This window comes from Mobula hypostoma, chromosome 7, assembly GCF_963921235.1.
Source record: "Mobula hypostoma chromosome 7, sMobHyp1.1, whole genome shotgun sequence".
Taxonomy (NCBI): Eukaryota; Metazoa; Chordata; class Chondrichthyes; order Myliobatiformes; family Myliobatidae; genus Mobula; species Mobula hypostoma.
Genome location: NC_086103.1, coordinates 168,007,664 through 168,026,318, shown reverse-complemented (window position 1 = coordinate 168,026,318; position 18,655 = coordinate 168,007,664). Strand labels below are relative to the sequence as shown.

At 41.3% G+C, this 18,655-nt stretch overlaps 1 protein-coding gene across 7 annotated transcripts in view; it reads left to right on the top strand.

Moving 5' to 3' along the window:
• herc2 (HECT and RLD domain containing E3 ubiquitin protein ligase 2) overlaps positions 1 to 18,655 on the top strand; it is a 240,637-nt gene that overhangs the window by 60,597 nt on the left and 161,385 nt on the right. For all 7 annotated transcript variants that reach the window (XM_063054516.1, XM_063054512.1, XM_063054515.1 and 4 more), the window contains exons 11-17: positions 2,914 to 3,065; positions 4,847 to 5,004; positions 8,318 to 8,431; positions 9,687 to 9,938; positions 12,511 to 12,704; positions 15,780 to 15,980; positions 16,293 to 16,521. In XM_063054516.1, the coding sequence (XP_062910586.1) occupies positions 2,914 to 3,065; positions 4,847 to 5,004; positions 8,318 to 8,431; positions 9,687 to 9,938; positions 12,511 to 12,704; positions 15,780 to 15,980; positions 16,293 to 16,521 (1,300 nt within the window). The remainder of the gene's footprint in view (positions 1 to 2,913; positions 3,066 to 4,846; positions 5,005 to 8,317; positions 8,432 to 9,686; positions 9,939 to 12,510; positions 12,705 to 15,779; positions 15,981 to 16,292; positions 16,522 to 18,655) is intronic.

Below are 18,655 nucleotides of genomic sequence, written 5' to 3'. Positions count from 1 at the left end.
GAGGACACAGGCTTAATGTTAGAGGGGGAAAGCTTAAGGGAGATTGATGGGAGAAGATTTTTTTGGGCAATGGTTGTTGCCTGGAACACGTTGCCAGGGGGAGATGGTTGAAGCAAATATGATAGTGATTTCTAGGAGGCATTTAGACAGATGGAGGGAATGGAGGAATACAGACCATGTTTAGGTGAATAGGATGAGCTTAGATTGGCATTATGGTTGCCCTAAACATGGGCTGAAGGCCTGTTTTACATACTTGATTTTTTTTCTCACTTTTTGAGACCATTTTGTTGATACAGTCCTATTCTGTTTTTAAACAGGGAATATTTTGATGTTGGTACTTAGTGTTAAGTGGTTGAGCTTCCTTATTGTTTGAGATGGTCATGTATGAGCACTTGTGCAGCAAATGGGCTCATTCATAGAAACATAGAAAATAGGTGCAGGAGTAGGCCATTCGGCCCTTCGAGCCTGCACCGCCATTTATTATGATCATGGCTGATCATCCAACTCAGAACCCAGCCTTCCCTCCATACCCCCTGACCCCTGTAGCCACAAGGGCCGTATCTAACTCCCTCTTAAACATAGCCAATGAACTGGCCTCAACAGTTTGCTGTGGCAGAGAATTCCACAGATTCACCACTCTCTGTGTGAAGAAGTTTTTCCTAATCTCGGTCCTAAAAGGCTTCCCCTCTATCCTCAAACTGTGACCCCTCGTTCTGGACCTCCCCAACATCGGGAACAATCTTCCCGCATCTAGCCTGTCCAATCCCTTTAGGATCTTATACGTTTCAATCAGATCCCCCCTCAATCTTCTAAATTCCAACGAGTACAAGCCCAGTTCATCCAGTCTTTCTTCATATGAAAGACCTGCCATCCCAGGAATCAATCTGGTGAACCTTCTTTGTACTCCCTCTATGGCAAAGATGTCTTTCCTCAGATTAGGGGACCAAAACTGCACACAATACTCCAGGTGTGGTCTCACCAAGGCCTTGTACAACTGCAGTAGTACCTCCCTGCTCCTGTACTCGAATCCTCTCGCTATAAATGCCAGCATACCGTTCGCCTTTTACACCGCCTGCTGTACCTGCATGCCCACTTTCAATGACTGGTGTATAATGACACCCAGGTCTCGTTGCACCTCCCCTTTTCCTAATCGGCCACCATTCAGATAATAATCTGTTTTCCTATTTTTGCCACCAAAGTGGATAACTTCACATTTATCCACATTAAATTGCATCTGCCATGAGTTTGCCCACTCACCCAACCTATCCAAGTCACCCTGCATCCTCTTAGCATCCTCCTCACTGCTAACACTGCCACCCAGCTTCGTGTCATCCGCAAACTTGGAGATGCTGCATTTAATTCCCTCATCCAAGTCATTAATATATATTGTAAACAACTGGGGTCCCAGCACTGAGCCTTGCGGTACCCCACTAGTCACCGCCTGCCATTCTGAAAAGGTCCCGTTTATTCCCACTCTTTGCTTCCTGTCTGCTAACCAATTCTCCACCCACACCAATACCTTACCCCCAATACCGTGTGCTTTAAGTTTGCACACTAATCTCCTGTGTGGGACCTTGTCAAAAGCCTTTTGAAAATCCAAATATACCACATCCACTGGTTCTCCCCTATCCACTCTACTAGTTACATCCTCAAAAAATTCTATGAGATTCGTCAGACATGATTTTCCTTTCACAAATCCATGCTGACTTTGTCCGATCATTTCACCGCTTTCCAAATGTGCTGTTATCACATCCTTGATAACTGACTCCAGCAGTTTCCCCACCACCGACGTTAGGCTAACTGGCCTATAATTCCCCGGTTTCTCTCTCCCTCCTTTTTTAAAAAGTGGGGTTACATTAGCTACCCTCCAATCCTCAGGAACTAGTCCAGAATCTAACGAGTTTTGAAAAATTATCACTAATGCATCCACTATTTCTTGGGCTACTTCCTTAAGCACTCTAGGATGCAGACCATCTGGCCCTGGGGATTTATCTGCCTTCAATCCCTTCAATTTACCTAACACCACTTCCCTACTAACATGTATTCGTTTCACTCTTAGCTGGATTTTTGACTGTGTTCATGTCTTACTAGATTGGCCACCCAAGGTAAGATTCGTTTAGCTTTAATTGTCACATGTACATCGAAACATACAGTGAATTTTGTCATTTTGAGTTAAAGACCAGCTCAGTCTGAGGTTTGTGCGGAGAGTAGTTTGCAAGTGTCGTCATGCTTCCACCGCCAACATAGCACACCCACAACTCACTAACCCTAGCCACACGTCTTTGGAATGTGGGAGAAAACCAGATCACTCCAAGGAAACCTACGAGGTCACAGGGAGAATGTGCAAGCTCCTTACAGATTCCTATCAGCAATTGTTGGCACTTTAAAGCAACTGCACTAACTGCTACTCTACGGTGCTGTGGCCACTGATAGGTTAGGTTAACACAGAATATGACATTGGAACACAAGTTACATTTATTCTGATGGTATCAAGCAAATGGGTGACTTTGCATTTCCGTAATGGAACTAAAGGGCAAATATTGTAGTGCACAAAGTCTATTTCACAAATAGTCCCATAGTAGCATATATCAAAAATCCCTTGTGGAAACAGGCAGAGCTTCAGCATCCAAAAGTTGTCCCATCAAATTGACTCAGCTGGGCAAAAATGAAAAAGAAATGGCCTTGCCTTCTTCCCAAGCTCAGGCAAAAAAATGGTTGCAGCCCCAAGGGAATAATGCTCTCTTTCCAAAGAAGATGGTTACTATGTGCTAGCAGGTCTATTAGTCTTATTCATTTAATGCATTTCTAATATTTTGGAAAAAATGCGTACTTCTATTGTTGACTTCCTCCCCTTGAGTATACTTTGTTGTATATTGATGTTGCTAAGGCTAATGCATTTTTACTCTTAAACAGGCACCTCAGTTAGTGCAAGGCCTTGCCTCCAGGAACATTGTAAAAATTGCTGCGCATCCTGATGGTCAACATTTTCTGGCTTTGTCTGCTGCTGGGGAGGTGTTCTCTTGGGGCTGTGGTGATGGAGGAAGACTTGGCCATGGAGATACTGTGTATGTATTAAACAACTTTTAAATTGCACTAATATGAAACAATTAACTAGGTGATGACAGAGAAGTGGAATTTGATAGTATTTACTTTTGTGAACTTCTTACCAAGATGGAGGCACTTGAAGGCACTATCCTCCAGTGTTGTCTTGGTGCTGTTTTTCCGATGACTGTGCTTTTCTTCGGCAGCAAGCCTCAGCTTCTCTTCTCCTCTTTTTAGACCACTGTATAGTTCCAGCCTCCAGTGAGAGCAATCACTTGCGATGTTTTCCCACCCCTCGACGTTCATTTTCAGTAACTTCATGTCTCTCTTGCAAACATCTTTGAAACGAAGATGGGGCCGTCCTTGTGCTCTCCTGCCAGAGGCCAGTTCCCCATACAGCAGGTCTTTCGGGATCCTCCCGTCTGACATGCGGTGTATGTGGCCCAGCCGGAGACGGCGTTGTTGGAGCAGGGTGAAGAGGCTGGGTATCTGGGCGCGGGCCAGGACCTCATTGTTGGTGAGTCGGTCAGTCCACGTGATGTCCAGGATGCATCTCAGGCTGCGAAGGTGGAAGGCGTTGAGACGCCGCTCTTGTCTGTAGTAGAGGCTCCAGGTCCCGCTGCCGTAAAGAAGTGTGCTGAGGACGCAGGCCCTGTAGACTGCAACTTTGGGGTGCGCCGTCAGCTTTCTGTTCTTCCAGACTCTCTTTGTCAGCCTGGCGAATGTTGAGGCTGCTCGTCCGATCTGTCTGTTGATCTCGGGGTCTGGGGAGAGACTGTCCGTGACTGTCCGTGATGGTGGAGCCAAGGTATGTAAACTCATGGACTACCTCCAGCACATAGTTGTTGATGGTGATGGCAGGGGGTACTCAACGCCTTGGCCCAACACATTGGTCTTCTTCAAGCTGATGGTCAAGCTGAAGTCCTGGCAGGCTCTTGAGAAGCTGTCCATGAGGCGATGCAGTTGCTCTTCAGAGTGTGTTGCTGGTGCCGCATTGTCTGCAAACAACATGTCCCTAATGAGTACTTCGCGAACCTTGGTTTTCGCCCTCAGCCAGGACAGACTGAACAGCCTCCCGTCTGATCTGGTGTGGAGGTAGACACCATCAGTTGATGTTCCAAAGGCGTGCTTCAGCATGACTGCGAAGAAGATGCCAAACAGGGTGGGGGCAAGTGCACAGCCCTGCTTCACACTGCTGTGGATGTTGAAGGCCTCCGAAGAAGAGCCGTCGACGGATGATTAACTATTTACTTAATAATTACGTGCTTTCACTTTCAATGTAGCAGTTTTCTATTAGTTAACTGCAGGAGAAGATGCAATTTGAACTACCACCCACCCCATGGCAACGGAGTTCCCACAGTCTTAGCAGGATATGTTTATTGTACTTTTTGTCTGTGCAGCAAGTTCTGGGTCCTTTCCTGTTGTTGAGATTACTAATTCAAAAATAATTACGTCCTTTTAACAGAAGCCACAGGAAACTGGACTCCCACTTTTCATAACAGAATTGAATTAAATGCAACTTAATTAGAAATTTGTGGAAGCCTTTATAACTTTAAAATGAATGGCATTTTTACATGTAGTTTGATTACAAATCTAAATTATTCATATATACTGAATGGATTAAAAGCCTTGATAATGCAGGAGTTTAATTGACAGTATCACACTTAAGCACTATTAATGCTAACTGATGTGACAGTAGGGGATTTGAAGAAAAAAACATTTTTCCATTGACAAGTATTTCCAGCATTCTGTTTTTATTTAATCATTGGTTATATTTTTTCATGTAATTCTGTGTTTTGAACAGATCTCTCGAAGAACCGAAAATGTTGGCTTCCTTATCAGGGAAGCAAGTGGGAAAACATGTTGTCCATGTGGCTTGTGGAAGCACATACAGTGCAGCTATAACCTCAGAGGGTGAACTTTATACATGGGGCAGAGGAAACTATGGCCGGCTTGGACATGGTACTGATGCATTTCATTTACTGAAAGTTATGCAGCATATTTCTAATATTAAAAGCTAGACTTTGAGTAAAGCAATACCTTTGTTTCACAGAGTTACACCAAATACTTTGCACTGGAATTATAATAAATTGATATTTTATATTTTCAGTAAATTTGTTTATATTGGAATAAATGGAATTAATGTTCCTTTGATTGAGAAAAGGGTAAATGTTTCTTGAAGGTAATATCTAATATATTTTTCAGTTGGTCTTTAGCATTAACTTCTTTAAAAGTTAACTTTTTATTGGTTATTCATGGTCTTATTGAATGGTTCAAATCCAAGTCGGAGTTTATGGTAATATGACTGTGCATATATGCAACCAAATGAAACAGTGTACCTCTGGATCACTGTGCATCCACAATACATACAATATATCACTCACACCACATAAAACAAAGTATCACCACAAATAAGTTAACAAAATATAATTCATAAATGCATGTGAAGTGCTCAGCATACTGTAGGTAAACAGTTAACAGGGTAATTAACAGCTCGCTATCTTGGTGATGAGAACTCCAGTGGCAGGGCACTCATTAGTTTCATTGCCTGAGGGAAGAAGCTGTTATCCAGTCTGGCAGTCCTCACCCTGATGCTCCTTTGCCTCCTTTCTGATGGTAACATGCCAAAGAGATTGTAGAGATCCTGAACAATACTTAGGGCCCTTTGTATACGATGCTCCCAGTAAATATTACAAATAGTGGGGAGCGAGACCTTGGTGAACCCCTCAGCAGTTTTGTCTGAACGTGACCAATGAAATTTTCATTGGTCACAACAGAATTGAAAAGATATTATTTGTGCAGATTTACAATTATGATGGAGCCTAATTAGAAGAATTCTCCCACTTTATGCTTTTAGAGGCTGTTTTTAAAGATTAGCTTATCACGTGCATCAAGACATACAAAATGATGCATTGCACTGTGTCAACAACCAATGCAGTCTGAGAATTATGCCTGAAAGGGTCACCATGTTACTGGCACCAAGGCAGCATGCCCGCTTTTTACTAAGCCTAATCCGTACGTCTTTCGAATGTGGTAGAAAACCAGAGCACCCAGAGGAATCCTACATGGTCACAGGGAGAAAGTACAAGCTCATTATAGACTGGCAGGAATTGAACCCCAACTGGCGTTCACTGGTGCTGTAATGTAGTTGAGCTAACTGCTGTGGGTAGAGTTGTATTTTTGTAAGCTTAACTGTTATCAGAGTAAACAAAATACAGGCACATATACAGTTGCAAGAAAGAATTTGTGAACCCTTTGCAATTACCTGGTTTTCTGCATTAATTACTCATGAAATATGGTCTCATCTTCATCTAAGTCATAATAATAGCCAAACACAATCTCCCTAAACTAATAACACACAAATAATTGACTTCTTGTTAGTACTAAGTACACCAGTTAAGCATTCACGGCCTAGGTTCAAAAAAAGTATGTGAACCTCTGGGGTAATGCCTCTACAAAAGCTATTTGGAGTGAGATGTTCCAATCAATGAGATGAGATTGGAGGTGTGGGCTGTAAAGGTGCCCTGCCCTATTTTAAAAAAAAAGACATGCAAAGTCAGGTTACTGACAAATCTGCTCTTCTCAAGAAAGATCGGTTTATGTGCACCTTATCTCAACCAAAACAACTTTCAGAGGACCTTAGAAGAATTGTAGAGATGCATAAAGCTGGACAAGGCTACAGAAGTATTTCTAAAGACCTGGGTGTTCATCAGTCCACAGTAAGAGAAATTGTCTCCAAATGGAGGAAATTCAGTACTGTTACTACTCTTCCTACGAATGGACGTCCTGCAAAGATCACACTGAGAGCACAATGTGCAGTACTGAAGGAACATTGAAACATTGCTGCATGTCTCAAGTTTGCCTCAAGTTGACCACGTGGATGTTTCACAACACTTCTGGGACGATTTTCTGTGTACCGATGAGACAAAAGTTGAACTTTTTGGCAGAAATGCATTCCACTACATTTGGAGGAAAGAGGGAATTGCATACCAATACCAAAACTTAATCCCAACTGTGAAGCATGGTAGAAGGAGCATCATGGAATGGGGCTGTTTTGCTGTCTCAGGGCTTGGACAGTTTGCAATCATTCAGGGAACAATGAATTCAATTTGTATCAAGACAATTTACAGGAGAATGTCAGGGTAGCGGTCTGTCACCTGAAGTTTAATGGAAGTTGGATGATGCAACAAGACAATGATCCGAAACACAAAAGTAACTCAACAACAGAATGGCTTAAAAAGAAGAAAACTTGTGTTTTGGAATGGCCAAGTCAGAGCCCAATTGAGTTGCTGTGACATGACCTGAAGAGTTCTGCTCATGCAAGGTATCCCAGAAATATTGATGAACTGAAGCAGTTTTGTATGGAGGAATGGTCTAAAATTCTTCCTTGGTGTTGTGCAAGTCTAATCAGCAGCTACAGGAAACGTTCGGTAGAAGTTATTGCTGCTAAATGAGGTTCTACCAGTTATTAAATACAAGGGTTCACATTTTTGCAACCTAGACTGTGAATGATTAAACAATGTGTTTTATAAAGACATGAAAAGTACAATTATTTGTGTGTCATTAGTTTAGGCAGATTGTGTTTGTCTATTATTGTGACTTAGATGAAGATCAGACCACATTTTATGAGTAATTAATTCAGGAAGCCAGGTAATTGCAAAGGGTTCACAACTTTTCCTTGCAACTATATGTAGCCGGAGCGCTTAAGACTTTTACACAGTACTGTATTTGTCAATGTGGAGTGGAGACTGAGTTTGTAGATCTGGTTGGAGCAAAGAATGTTGGGAATGTTGAAGGTGGAATGCCGTGTTCGGGGTGCGGATCAGCTGGCAAAAGAGGAGTGCCGGGGAAAGTGGGGGGATGTTTGTGGTGTCGCAAGGGTGCAGACACACCCGTCCCTGAGAAACCAGGCAAGGTAATTTGATTCTAAATAATTAGTTTATTGATCATTACAGAATGTCTCTCTGGTGCTTCCCACTCCCTCTCCTCTCCCTTCCCCTTTTCCCAACCACGATTCTCCTCCCCCTACCTCCTTCCCACGCTCGGTAGAGACCCATATCAGAATCTGGTTTATCATCACTCATGTCATGAAATTCGTTTTTTTTTTGCGCAGCAGTACAGTGCAATACATAAAATTACTACAGTACAGTGCAAAATGGATGGCAAGGCACCCTAGCTGTAGATATGTGTCTAAGACTTTTGCACAGTACTATAGATCTGTTAACATTTTGAACAAATAGAAACCCTTTCATGTGTTGAGTCTCTGCTGTCCTAGGGTCAAGTGAAGATCAGACTACACCAATACTTGTGGCTGGATTGAAAGGAGTAAAGATTGTGGATGTTGCATGTGGTAGTGGCGATGCCCAGACACTGGCAGTGGCTGATAATGGTAAGTAATACTTATTCATCTGCTGCAATCCTGTTTCAAGCTGAGCCACAATAGTAGTAGACGGGCTGTCAAATGTATGTTATGTATGGCTATTCTCATGAAGTACTTTTCCATAAATAATGACATATCCAAATGATGACATATCATTAAAGACTGTAAAATCAAAAATTAATCTGTTGAGTAGCATTATTGATGCTTTGGTTGGCTTGTAGGTTTCTGTGGAAAAATTGGCTGTATGGCTTACTGATCTTTAGTACCTCAATTTATCACTGTACATTGGTAAACTATATGATTGTATAATGTACTCTTTTATGGAGAACTCTTTGCAGCAATTGTGATGATATTTGGGGATATACAGCACTGTGCAAAAGTCTTAAGCAGAAATATATATAGTTTCTACGACTTCTGCACGGTACTGTATGTTATGTTTTTCCAATTTCCAAATAACACTTAATACTACTGAATTAATACAAAGTTAAGTACTCTTTTTTCTGTTTCCCAACCACCTTTCTTTTTTAACCAATATACAGTACTGTTCAAAGGTCTTAGGCACCCTAGCTATATATATGTACCTAAGACTTCTGCATGATACAGTATATGATGAACTTCAAATGGGGTAGAATTATACAATTTAAGGTGGAAATTGTGATGTCATTTACTAAGACATATAAAATTCTTTTAAAAAGCTGCTTTTTGTTATAGTTTATTATTCTGTACTAAATCATTTTGTTTATATCGTGTGAATAGCCAGAGGCTTTTTCCTAAGGCTAAAATGGCAAACACGAGGGGGCATAGGTTAAGGTGCTTGGAAGGATGTATAAGGGGCATGTCAGAGCTAAGTTTTTTTTTACACATAGTGTGGTGGGTGCATGGAATGCAATGGGAGTGACAGTGGTAGAGGCGGATACAATAGGGTCTTTTAAGAGACTCGTGGAGTTTAGAAAAATAGAGGGCTATGCGGTAGGGGAATTCTAGGCCGTTTCAGGAGTAGGTTACGTGGTCGGCACAACATTGTGGGCCGAAGGGCCTGTAATGTGCTGTAGGTATCTATATTATTAACATAGACAAAGAAAAAGAATTGATGAGATAAATGTACTTTATTAAATGTAGTTGTGTATTCTGTTTTGGTTCTGTTATTGCTGTATGTTTAAAATTTAAATTTTGTGTAGTTTCTGTGAATGCTTTATCTGCTGCTTGATCTTTTCTGTTCCAGAAGAATTATGTGACTTTAATGTGTATATTAATTTCTGTGTAGGCCAAGTATGGTCCTGGGGAGATGGGGATTATGGAAAATTGGGCAGAGGCGGCAGTGATGGCTGTAAAACTCCCAAGTTGATTGAGAAGCTTCAGGATCTTGATATCATCAAAGTGCGCTGTGGCAGCCAGTTTTCGGTTGCTATCACGAAGGATGGACAGGTTTACACCTGGGGAAAAGGTGATACCCAACGACTTGGACATGGAACTGAAGAGCATGTGCGATATCCTAAATTATTGGAATGTCTTCAGGGTTGGTATTGCCTTGCTTCAACTTATTAATGGTTAATCCCCTATATTTTTGCTTTTAATTTTTAAGTGATCTCCTGTCTGGTCTTATCTCTTTCATCTCCATAAATTGAGTTTTATTTAAAATTCTGCTGACTATATCCTAACTAGCACCAAATTCTCATCATTCATTCATCACCCTGCGATTACTTACCTATATTGACTCAATTTTTAAAAATTCTCCTTTCAGCTTAAAATCCTTCCAATACGTCTCTCGTGACCTTCCCATCCCAACCTACTCTCAGTGGCCATTTTATTAGGTATACCCTGTTAATGCAAATATCTATTTGGTCAGTCATTTTGCAGCAACTCAATGCATATGAGTATACAGATATGGTCAAGAGCTGCAGTTGTTGTTCAGGCCAAACATCAGAGTGGGAAAGAAGTGAGATCTATGTTTCTTTGACAGGGTCATGTTTGTTAGTGCTTGACCGGGTGATTTGAGTATTTCAAAAACTGCTGATCTTTTAGGATTTTCATGCAAAATGGTCTCTACAGTTTTCAGAGAATGGTGTGAAACCCAGAGAACATCCAGTGAGCTGCAGTTCTGTTGGCGAAAATGCCTTGCAAATGAGAGAGGTCAAAGGGGAATGGCCAGACTGGTTCAAGCTGGCAGGGAGACAACAGTAACTTAAGTAACCACGTGTTGCAAAAGTGGTGTGCAGAAGAACATTTCTGAACTCACAACAAGCTGAACCTTGATGTGGTTTGGCTACAGCAGCAGAAGACCACAAACATACACTCTAATGGCCATTTTATTTGATACAGAAGGTCCCTAACAAAGTAGCCACTGAGTGTATGTCTCTTTTCCCATTCAGATGGCAGAGTTGTCGATAGTGAGGAAGGTTGTTGAATGTTTTAGCAGAATATAGACCAGGTGGGAATATGAGTGGCGAGATGGCAAATAGTTCTTAATGTGAGGTGTTGCGCATTTAGATCTTAAATACAAGAGGAAGTTGTGCAGTAAATGGCAGAAGCCTTGGCATTGATGTACAGAGGGATCTTGGTCTGTAGGTCAATTAACTCTCTGAAAGTGGCAACACAAGTAAATAAGGTGGTAAAGAAGGCGTGCACGATTGCCGTATTTTTACACTCAGTGTTCTGATTAGTGAAACCATGCAAAGCTGTATAAAACATTGATTAGGCCATGTTTGGAGTTTTGTATAAGACTTTGATTGCTGCATTACAGGAAGGATATGGTGGCTAAGGAGAAGTCGCAATAGAGGTTCACTAGTATTTGCCTAGACCTGAGAGCATTAGCTAGAAGAGGTTGGACAAACTTCGACTTTTTTTTTTCTAGTGTATTAGACACTGAGGGGTAACCTGTTTTAAAAAGTGTATGAAATTATGAAAGAGATATAACAAAGTGTGTAGTTCAATCTTTTTTCCCAGGGTGGAAATGCCAAATACTAGAGAGCATAGATTTAAGGGGTTGGGGGATGGGGTGGCGGTTATTGGAAGTTAAGCAAGATTTGAGGGAAACATTTTCATATGCAGGGTGTTGTAAGTGTCCGGAACACTTTGTCAAGGGAAATGACAGAGGCAGATATGATTGCAATATTTAAGAAACATTAAGGTGGGTACACGAGCAGGCTGTGCATTGCAGAATATTTACCATGTACAGCAGATGTGTAGTTGAAATTGAAATCATGGTTGGCACAGACAAGGGCCTGTTCCTGTGCTGCACTATTCTGTATTGTCCTCTCCACTTTTGGCCTCTGTGTTATGGGTTTAATGATTTCACCATTGGCAACTAACAGAGACTGAAGTGCTGAAGTTTGGTTCTTAAATCCATTTGCCATTTTAATTCTTAATTTTTTCAAAAATAGTGTCCGAGTGATCAAGCTATTTATCCTCGTTCTAATACCACATGTAGCATGGAATTAGTTTTTTTTTGACCAATTTCCAATAAAGGGCATTGATTTGTTTTGGCACATTAAAGGCACAATGTAAATGCTGGATTGAATCTAATCAAAAAAAATGAACATAAAACCATATGTAATGCCTAATGTAATCAGATTAACGAGTAACAACCTTGGTTATCAAAATTGAAGGTTTGAGTCTTCGTCAGTATTGAATGATTTTTAATCATCAATATTATTGGCTCAGGAAAAGTAGAGAGGAGCTGAAATTAGTCCAAGTTCTTCAGTTACCTCACTGTGACCAACAGGTTTCCAATTTCTTTGCCTCTGCAGATTGTGCTTGACTCGCTGAGTTCTTCCAAAACAGAAGGACAAAAGATTATTCAGATGTTGGAAATCCAGAGGAACTCAGCAAATCAGGCAGCATCTGTGGAGGGGAATAGTCGCTGTTTTGGGCCGAGTTCTGATGAAGAACCCTGGCCTGAAATATCAACTGCTTAATCCCCTCCGAGGCCACCTGACCTATCGAGTTCCTCCAACACTTTGTGGTTCTTCCAAAAGTCTATTTTTATTTGTTCTAAATCCCAGCATCTGCAGTCTCTTGTGTGTCTATGTATATCTGCATTTTCTGATCAGTTACTAAGACTTCTTTCTGTGCATTGTTTTTGATTACAGGTAAAAAAGTAGTTGATGTGGCTGTTGGATCCACCCATTGCATGGTACTGACAGAAGATGGTGAAGTACATAGCTGGGGCAGCAATGATCAATGTCAGCATTTTGATACACTGAGGATAACAAAACCAGAACCAGCTGCTCTACCTGGGTTAGATACAAAACACATTGTTGGTATTGCTTGTGGAGCAGCTCAGGTAACTTTGAATTTTGGTCTCCAAAGTATGCTGAGGTGATTTTGCTTGTTAAGAAAATTCAAATGATCGTGAATTGAAAGTAGGATTTCAATGAAACATCAAGGGGAGAGTTAACAGTATTCATTCTTTTTAACTATGTACAGAAGGGTACAGTACCAGTGGTCACAGTGATGTCTGTAGCTATTGATTTGAGGGGATGATATTTAATACACTACGAACGGCAATGCATTATGTTGTATTGACGAATCAAGTCAGTATGTCCTTGAATGTGGCGAAGCAGGTAAATAATATAGTTAAGAGGAATATGTGATGCTGACTTTGTTAGGGCATTGAATAGAGGTAGGAAGGTTAAACTCTAACTTCAGAAAACCTTGGTCGCACTCAGCTGGAGTATCATGTGTAGCTCTAATTACCAAAGTGTAGGAAGGATGTGACAATACTGTAGAAGGTACAGAGGAAACACAGCAGGATGTTTTTTTTTGGAATAGAGCAGTGAACATTTTAGGAGAGACTGGAAAAGCCAGTTTTTTTTTTTTCCCCTCCCTGGAACAGGGGGAGTTAAGGGGGATGTGATTCTGGTATGTAAAGTGATGACAGTGTAAACTGCAGGAATCATCTTCCCCATATCAGAGGTAGGTAAAACTAGAGTGCATTATTTTTAGGGTAAATGGGGGAAGAGATTCAGGGAAGATGTGAGGGGGACAATCTTCACCCAGAGTCAGTCATACAGTGTGGAAACTGGCCCTTTCACCCACTGGTCCATACTGACCAAGATTCCCATCTAAGCTAGTCAGATTGGCCCATATCTTTACAAACCTTATCCATCCATTTACCTTTCAAATGTCGTAAATGTACTTGTTTCAGCAATTTCTTTTGGAAGCTCATTCTATGTACTGACCATTGTCTGGTTTAAAAAGATGGCCTCAGGTTCCTATTAAATCTGTCCCCTCTCTCCATAAGTCCGTGCTCTCTAGCTTTTGATTCCTTAACACTGGGGGAAAAGACTGTGCATTCACCCTATCTATGCCCCTGATAACTTTATACACCTCTATAAGCTCACCTACCAGAGCAAGAAGTATCTGGAATTCACTGCACGGGACAGTGGTTGAAGCTGAGTTGCTGAACGCAGGTGAGAAGTGTCCAAAGAATCACTTAAATGGCTGTGGACCAAATGGACCATATATGGTTAATATTTAAGGGTGGCCAAGTTAGGCCAAATTATGTATGATTCTATGATTCATTTTGTCTTGGCACCCAGTAGAGTTTAGAATGTATGCAAGGCAATACACATAAAAAGCTGGAGGAACTCAGCAGGCCAGGCAGCATGTATGGAAAGGAATAAGCAGTCGATGTTTCGGGCCGAGACCCTTCATTGGCACCTCAGCAAGAAATGTTGATTGTTATTCCTTTCCATAGATGCTGCTTGGCCTCTAGTATTTTGTGTACAGATTTCCAGAATCTGTAGGTTTTCTTGTGTTCAGGATTAATGCTATCAAGAGATTATAGAATTGATTAATTTAGACTTGTTCTTAACTTTTATTCTAGTTATAGCTATGTAGTTGAACATTTTACTTCGCATGTTGAAAGATAATTTATTCTGACTTTTAATGTAGAATCAATGAAGATTCCTTGATTTCTTAATTTTATCCTTAAATTTCTTTAGCAGTGTACATATATGGCCATATTCCCCTTTTTTGCATAGCATAGTATTTACACATGTTTTTCTCCATGCAATGTCATGTTTTCATTTTGCCAATCACCATATATTACAGTTTAAGGTCAATTTGTGCTTAGCAAAAACTTGTTCTTTGAAGTGGGGTGAATTTAGGAAGTTACACAATAGATTTTTTTCCCTTTCTTTGGCAAGCACAGTTGTAAAAACATTGATCCTCTGTTAGATTACATTTTAAACTTTCTGGACAATGTTAGTCTACAACATTAAGTGAGACTTTCTGAATAAATACCAGTAATTACTTGATTGCAACATACATTATACAGGCAGTCCTCTGCTTGCATGAGGATTCTGTTCTTAAGAACAGTCTGAAAACCAATTTTCCCCAGTTCAGAAATATCCATATTCATCTCCACTAGTCAGGTGATTCATAATCTAGGATGCCCGTGTATTTGAGCTGATTTTATCCTTGGCTGATTCAGCCTCGCCATCTTTCCAGGTGTCTGTACTCAGCAGTGCTGGTTTTTTAAAAAAAAATTATTAGCCCATGGATGCAGCACCTTTTTCAAGGAATCTTCCTTATTAAATGTTGAATGAGAGAATAGAGAGTAGTTTAGTGTCATAGAGAACAGAAACAGGCCCTTTGGCCCATCTAGTCCATATTGAACTATTATTCTGCCTAGTCTCATTGACTTGAACCAGTCTTCCATACCCCTCCCATCCAAGTACTAATCCAAATTTCTCTTAAGTTTTGAAATTGAACCCACATTCAGCATTTCTGCTGCAACTTGTTCTGCACCCTTACCACCTGAGTAAAGAAATTCCTCTCATGTTCCCTTTAAACCTTTCGTCTTTCACCTTAAGCCATGACCTCTATTCCCTGGAGCAAAGGAAAATGAGAAGGTGTTCAATAGACATATACAATATTCCAAGGTGTATAGATAGGGTAAGTGCAAGCAGGCTTATTTAACCCATTGAGGTTGGGTAAGAGAACTGAAATCCTAACCTCTTCAACCTTTCTCTATACCTCAGGTCCTCAAATCTTGACAACATCCTTGTAAGTTTTTTCAATACTCTTTCAGTCTTGTTAATAGGTGACCAGAACTACATACAATACTTCAGATTTGACCTCACCAACATTTTGTAACATCCTAGCGTCTGTACTCAGTACTTGAGATATGAAGGCTAATGTGCCAAAAGTTCTCTTTATGATTCTATCTACTTGTGATGCCACTTCAAAGGAATTATGAATCTGTGTTCCCTGATCCCTCTGTTCTACTGCAGTATTCATTTATAGTTATAGTGAGTGAAGAGTTTTGAGTTGTGGAAATCAATTCTGGGTAATATATTTACCACACACAGCTGTTTTATTTGGCTAATTTGTAAATTTGTTTCTTCTTTAGAGTTTTGCTTGGTCCTCGTGTTCAGAATGGTCAATTGGCCTTCGTGTGCCCTTTGTTGTGGATGTTTGTCAGATGACGTTTGAGCAATTGGACTTGCTATTGCGACAAGTAAGTGAAGGCATGGATGGTAGTTCGGACTGGCCCCCTCCACAAGAGAAAGAATGCATGGCTGTTGCAACACTCAATCTACTGAGACTTCAGGTAATGGATAATCAAGAGTTGTGTATTTCAGTTCCCCACATTTTATTTTTTTTTATCGATGATGCAAGTAGCTTCTTAAAACAAAAGTTTACTCCTAATTTTAAAAAAATCGAAGTTCAATAGCACAATATGAATTTTGTCTATTTCAGTTAGGTCTTCCTAGCTATTTATTATTTTGTCTAGCTAATCAGGAAATAAAATGATTAAGATTACTTTTTAAATGAAATTCTTTTGAAGTTCAATTTGTGTGTGGGAAAGGAAATATGATTGAATAGATTAAAAATGCTATCTTTACTTTACTTTTTATTCTAGCTTCATGCTGCTATTAGCCATCAAGTTGACCCAGAATGCCTCGGTTTGGGCATAGGCAGTGTTTTGTTGAATAGCTTGAAACAGACGGTGGTGACGCTTGCCAGCAATGCTGGGGTTCTGAATACTGTGCAATCATCTGCACAGGCTGTGTTGCAGAGTGGCTGGTCTGTTCTGCTCCCTACTGCTGAAGAAAGAGCCAGAGCACTTTCTGCATTGCTACCTAATGCAGGTAAGGCTTTGGCATTTTTATCTGAGTTAATGTTGCTGACCCAGAAATTAGCAGGTGAACCCTGGACAGCTAGGTGTGCAGTAAAGCTCTTTCCACTCTTTTCCTAAAAATATTCTTTGGCTTTAATATTGGAAAAGCAACCATGTGTCTTCATTGAGTGAGGTTGTCAGTTTTGGGGCAAGGTAGGCTGGGTGAGATAGCAGTTGGTATTGCTAGTGCACAGATCTAGTGACCTGCATTTCATCCTGACCTCAAGTGATGTCTACGTAGAGATTGCTTGTTCTCTCTGTAGTGCAGTACGTTTTCTCCAAGGGTTCTGCTTTCCTCCCACATCTCAAAGACATGGGTTGGTAGATTAGTTTGCCACTGTGAATTGCTTTTGGTGTGTAGGTGAGTGTTGGAATTGATGAGAGTCTGGGTAAAATAAAATTAGATTAATGTAAATGGAACAAAAGGCCTGTTATTACAGACACAAAATGCTGGAGGAATTCAACAGGTCAGGCAGCATCTATAGAAAAGAGTAAACATAGTCATAGTCATACTTTATTGATCCCAGGGGAAATTGGTTTCCGTTACAGTTGCACCATAAATAATAGTAATAGAACCATAAATAGTTATAGTAATATGTAAATTATGCCAGTAAATTATGAAATAAGTCCAGGACCAGCCTATTGGCTCAGAGTGTCTGACCCTCCAAGGGAGGAGTTGTAAAGTTTGATGGCCACAGGCAGGAATGACTTCCTATGACGCTCTGTGCTGCATCTCGGAGGAATGAGTCTCTGGCTGAATGTACCCCTGTGCCCACCCAGTACATTATCTAGTGGTTGGGAGACATTGACCAAGATGGCATGCAACTTAGACAGCATCCTCTTTTCAGACATCACTGTGAGAGAGTCCAGTTCCATTCCCACAACATCACTGGCCTTGCGAATGACCTACAACATCACTGGCCTTACGAATGAATTACGAAACAATTGATATTTTGGGCCGAGCTCCTTCCTCAGGAGTGGAGAGAAAAAGATATGAAGTCAGAGTAAGAATGTGGGCGAGGGGTGGAACAAATACGAGGTTGTAGGTGATAGGTGAAATTGGGAGAGGGGTAGGGGTGAAGTGGGAAGTCGATTGGTGAAAGAGATAAAGGGCTGGAGAAGGGAGAACTTGATAGGAGAGGACAGGCCATGGAGGAAAAAGAATGGGGAGGAGCACCAGAGGGAGGTGATGGGCAGGCAAGGAGATAAGGTGAGGGGGAAATGGGAATGGGGAATGGTGAAGGAGAAGGGTGGGGGCAATTACTGGAAGTTCAAGAAATCGATGTTCGTGTCATTAGGTTGCAGGCTACCCAGACAGAATATAAGGTGTTGCTCCTCCAACCTGAGTGTGGATTCATTGCGGCAGAAGAGAAGGCCATAGACTGACATGCTGGAATGGGAAGTAGAATTAAAGTGGGTGTCCACTTGGAGATCCTGCTTTTTCAGGCGGACGGAGCGTAGGTGCTTGGCAATGCGGTCTCCCAATCTACGTTGAGTCTCACTGACGTACAGGAGGCCACCCTGGGAGGACTGGATAAAATTGATAACCCCAACAGCCTCACGGGTGAAGTGTCGCCACACCTGGAAGGACTATTTGAGGCCCTGAATGGTAGTGAGGGAGGTGGTGTAGGGGCAGGTGTAGCACTTGTTCTGCTTGCAAGGATAAGTGCCAGGAGGCAGAGCAGTGGGAAAGGACGAATGAACAAGGGAGTTGTGTAGGGAGCATTCCCCGCAGAATGTGAGGGGGGATGGAAAGATGTGTTTGGTAGTGGAATCCCATTGGTGATGGCAGAAGTTACAGAGAATTATGTGCTGGATGTGGAGGCTGTTGAGGTGGAAGGTGAGGACAAGAGGAACCATATCAGTGGTGTGACGGCAGGAGGATGGGGTGAGAGCAGATGCGTGCAAAATGGAAGAGATGTGGATGAGAGCAGCATTGATGGTGGAGGAAGGGAAGCTCCTTTCCTTTGAAGAAGGAAGTGTCCTCCTCTTCCGGTTTCACTTATCATCTACTACCTTGTATTTCTTCCTCATCTCCCCCCACCTTCTTACTCCGACTTCTCATCTTTTTATCTCCAGTCCCGATGAAGGGTCTCAGCCTGAAA